Raw genomic sequence first — 3,725 nt, 5'->3', positions numbered from 1 at the left:
ATGAGAACCGGCAGGGCCTAGAGCCGTGAGAGCCCCTCGTGCACGTGCCCCGAGTGGGGCTGGAGCCGTGCAAGAAGGCGGGAGCCCAGCAAGCCCGGCCTCCGCGTTCCTCCAAAGGACTGTTTAGGATTGTGCAGACAGGCGCCCAGCCCTGAGCGCCGCGGAGTCGGGGTGGGGATGGGGGTGGGGTCCCTGGTCTGCCCCTCAGACCCTCCCTGACCAGGTCTGCACGCCCAGAAATGGTGAGGGGCGGGCAGATCCCGTGGCCCTGGCACTCCTGGAGGAGGGGAGGCAGAGCTGCAGGGCTGCTGTTTGACTCAGTTTGGGAGGCCGCCAGTGACCAACTGCACGTTGCGGTGAAGACATGTGTGCTACATGTCTGAGGGTCACTCTAAATGTGGGACACGAGACCAGCTAGTGAGTGTCAGTTTGTTCACCAACATTTGTGACCCTCCCTGCTTTCTGAGTGCCCCCGCCCCTTCAGAGTTACTTCTCAGCCCTGCCTACAGCCGTGGTCTAGGCTGTGGCCTGGCAGTGGCTCAGTCCTGCCACGTCCAGACCTAACCCAGACTGTCACATTGCAGTCATGCGTAGATAAATGCTTGTTAAATGAGGGAATATGTGACATGCTCATCTGACCACAGTGAGGAGGGCGAGGCTCCATGAGAGCATGACTTGTTTGTGACGATGCGATATCACTGGCTTGTGGTCCACACTGGCACCCTCCCATTATGGATGGCCCTGTGACTTTCTGGTCTCCTCAGTAAAATGCCTTCTCAGTTCTGCATCTTTGCTGGGGCTTGGAGAAAGGGTACCTGTGGGTCCCCATGACTGGGCCCAATTCCCCAGGGTCTTTCTGAGCCACAGGCACAGCTGGTTGGAGCAGGAAGTCCTGGGTTTTGGGGTGAGGAATGAGGAGGCTGAGACCTATGCAAGCCAGAACCGGCTTGGCTTCTCTTCGTCATGCCAGCCTGGCGGTGCAGGATTCCTGGACTGATAGCAGTATTGGGTGGGGGAGGGGTGGGGTGGCAGGACTCCCACCCATCCCCCAGGATGCTCGCTTCACCAGCCAGGTCTGGCCCTCCTCTGCTGGAGGAACCCGAGGCCTGTAGATCGTCAGGATACGCTGGTTGTCGCCACCTCCGCTTCTGTGCACCCTTGAGCCTCGGTTCCCAGGGGTTGTGAGGTCCTGTAGCCCTCCACTCAGGGCTCTGGGCAGGGCTGTGGGATCATGACTTCTGGGGGTTGTAGCCTGTTGTGAGCACAGTGGGGGTGGGAAGGAGGACTCTGGACCAGGCCAAGGCCCCATCCCGGCACCCCCTGCCCCAGGTGCTCCCAGCCCTCACTGTCTCCCTCAGGCAGCCTCCCAGCCCCAGGAGGCAGCCAAGCCCAGAACTGCTCCAGCCCATCCACAGCCCAGGCAGGACCGGAGTTGGACCCCCTAGAACTTGGGCCACACACGCTAGGGGCTGCTGGGAGTCCAGTCCAGGAGGTGTGCTTTGGATTCAGAGCCTTTGTGGAAGGGGCAGACTGGGCTTTTCTGGAAAAAGTGGCTTAATGGTACAGGAAAGAACACAGAGGGTGAGGACCCCTTATCAATTGTGGGTACAAAATAGTTTATTTAAAAATGTACAATTCAGGAGGGCAGGATGGGCACTGGGGAGCTGGGCTCCCTGCCACTGCCCTCTGTCCCCATGGCCACCCAAGGGAAGGGGCCAGCCCTGCCTGGGGAAGCGAGGAGCCATGGTGAAATGTGAAAATAAGATGAAGGTGGCAAGCCCCCTCCCTTTTCAGCAAGGGGTAGGTCCTACAGGTGATTCACAGTGTGGACAGGGAGGGGCCTTGCCAAGCTGTCTCTTCTGGGCCTCAGTTTCCCCATCTGCAAGATGGGGGTTAGGGAGGTGGTCTCTGGAGCCCATAGCAATCTGATTCTTGGATGCTCCAGGGACCATTTTGTCCACCCCATAGGATCCAGCCCCAGAGAGCGGGGGGTTGTGTGTGCTGAATGGGGTGGGGTTCCTCAGAGATGTGGGGGCTCCTCTGGGATCCTGGAGGGGTGGGGTGGATGGAAGTGGTGACACTAATTGTACGCCAGGGACCCGAGCGAGGAGGTGGTGGCGGCGGTGGAGGGTGGCCGGGGGAGGCAGCGCAGGCTCCCAGTCTTGAGTGCGCACTGCACGGGCCAGAGGACCACACAGAAGAGCACCAGCAGCAGGGCTGTGATGAGCGCCACGCGCCTCCAGTCCCTGCAGCGCGCCCAGCAGCGGGCCAGGGGCCCCCGACGGTGGGCGGGGTCTGGGGTGGGCACAGGCGCAGCAGGCTCAGGGGGCTTGCTTGGGCCTATGTCCACACACATGAAGCCGGGCTCCACCGGGCCAGGCACAGAGGGTGGTGGGTAATAGCACAGCTTGGTACCCTCTAACCACACAGGCTCCTCCTGCTGCAGGTGAGCTGGCATCCGGGCCTGTAGCTGGCGGCTGGTGCGCAGTGCAGGGGCTCCAGCAGCGGGTACAGCTGTGGGTTGCCGGCAGAATGGGCAGGGCACAGCCTCGCTACCTGGCTGGCCTGTGGGCTGGGCGGCCGCCAGCCGTGCCAGGCACTCCAGGCAGAAGACATGGGTGCAGGAGAGCTCCTTGGGTGTCTTGAAGATGTTGTCATAGCCCGAGAAGCAGATGGAGCACTCCAGAGGGGAGGCCACTTTCTCTGAGCCTGGGGTGCCCGGAGACCTGGGGCTGCTGGCTGAGCTGGGGGACCTGGGCAGTGTGGCTGTGGGGCTGCTCCTGCTGGTAGGCGGCATGGTCGTGTGCCACACCTGTGGGCCTGACGACATGGTTCTGGGCTGTGGGACAATGGAGACCGCTGTGAGTGACCTTGACTGCTCCTTTCCTGCAAGGTCAGTCAGTCACTCTCTCCCCATCCCTCTTCATTGCATCATCTCAGAGATGCCTGTGGGCACCTCTCTGAAGTCCCCCCACCTGCTCCCCAGCTCCTCACGTGCTTTATCAGGGGTCAGTACCCTGGGGTGCCCCAGCCTGGCTGGGCCCTGTGGGCCACTGCTCAGTGAACCCCTCCCACCAGCCCTGGCCTACCTGACCGTGCCATTGGGCAGAAATAAAAGTGATGATGGCAACGGCCCACGACAGTTACTGTTTACATCAGGGCTCTGCCAGGCTGGACCCTGGTCATCTGATACCAAGAGCCACGGTGCAGAAGAGGCGGCTCAGAGGGGCCCCTGGCTGTCACAGGAAGAGTGTGGCTCTGGGCCAGGTGAGGTTGGTTTAAACACAGATTCCAGTGTGGGTGGCTTATTTGGTGGGCGCACAATAACTGGCAGGCAGTTGTGTGAGGTGGGCGCCAGGCCTGGCTGGACAGGCTGCGGGAGACCAGGGGGCCTAAGCAAGGGTGGTGGCCATGGCCTGAGGAGGGGCTTTGTCTCCCCACCGTGGCCTCAACCTGTAGGGCCAGCTCGTCTGGTTGGTGACAAGAGCCTGATGCTGGCCCTCAGGGCCTGGAAATGCTCGTCACCCTTTGGCCAGTGGAGCGGGGAGGGTGGATGAGCCAGGCATCCTCTTTGGGCTGGCCCGCCACCCAGGAGGGTCACACCAGCCACAGCCGCCATCCAGGAGGCAGTGGGATGTTCCACTCCTCACCTACTACCCTCTCCATGGGAGGCCCAACCTGTCTCCCTGATGAGGCTCAGGTAACCTGCCTGCTGCCCCTTCTTG

At 61.7% G+C, this 3,725-nt stretch overlaps 1 protein-coding gene across 1 annotated transcript; it reads right to left on the bottom strand.

The window, feature by feature from the left end:
• Positions 1-1,267: 1,267 nt before the first annotated feature.
• Positions 1,268-3,191, bottom strand: RNF223 (ring finger protein 223). The gene has a single exon (XM_010850021.1). It carries the CDS (start codon positions 2,828-2,830, stop codon positions 2,081-2,083), a length of 750 nt encoding a protein of 249 aa, XP_010848323.1. The 5' UTR covers positions 2,831-3,191; the 3' UTR covers positions 1,268-2,080.
• Positions 3,192-3,725: the final 534 nt, after the last annotated feature.

Source organism: Bison bison, unplaced genomic scaffold (genome assembly GCF_000754665.1).
Source record: "Bison bison bison isolate TAMUID 2011002044 unplaced genomic scaffold, Bison_UMD1.0 scf7180017864289, whole genome shotgun sequence".
Lineage (NCBI taxonomy): Eukaryota > Metazoa > Chordata > Mammalia > Artiodactyla > Bovidae > Bison > Bison bison.
The sequence above is the reverse complement of the archived record's forward strand: the minus strand, read 5'-3'. Positions and strand labels throughout refer to the sequence as shown.

What these genes read in the sequence shown, in the direction of transcription:
- RNF223 (XM_010850021.1), bottom strand. Translation starts at nt 2,830, where the DNA reads ATGTCGTCAGGCCCACAGGTGTGGCACACGACCATGCCGCCTACCAGC.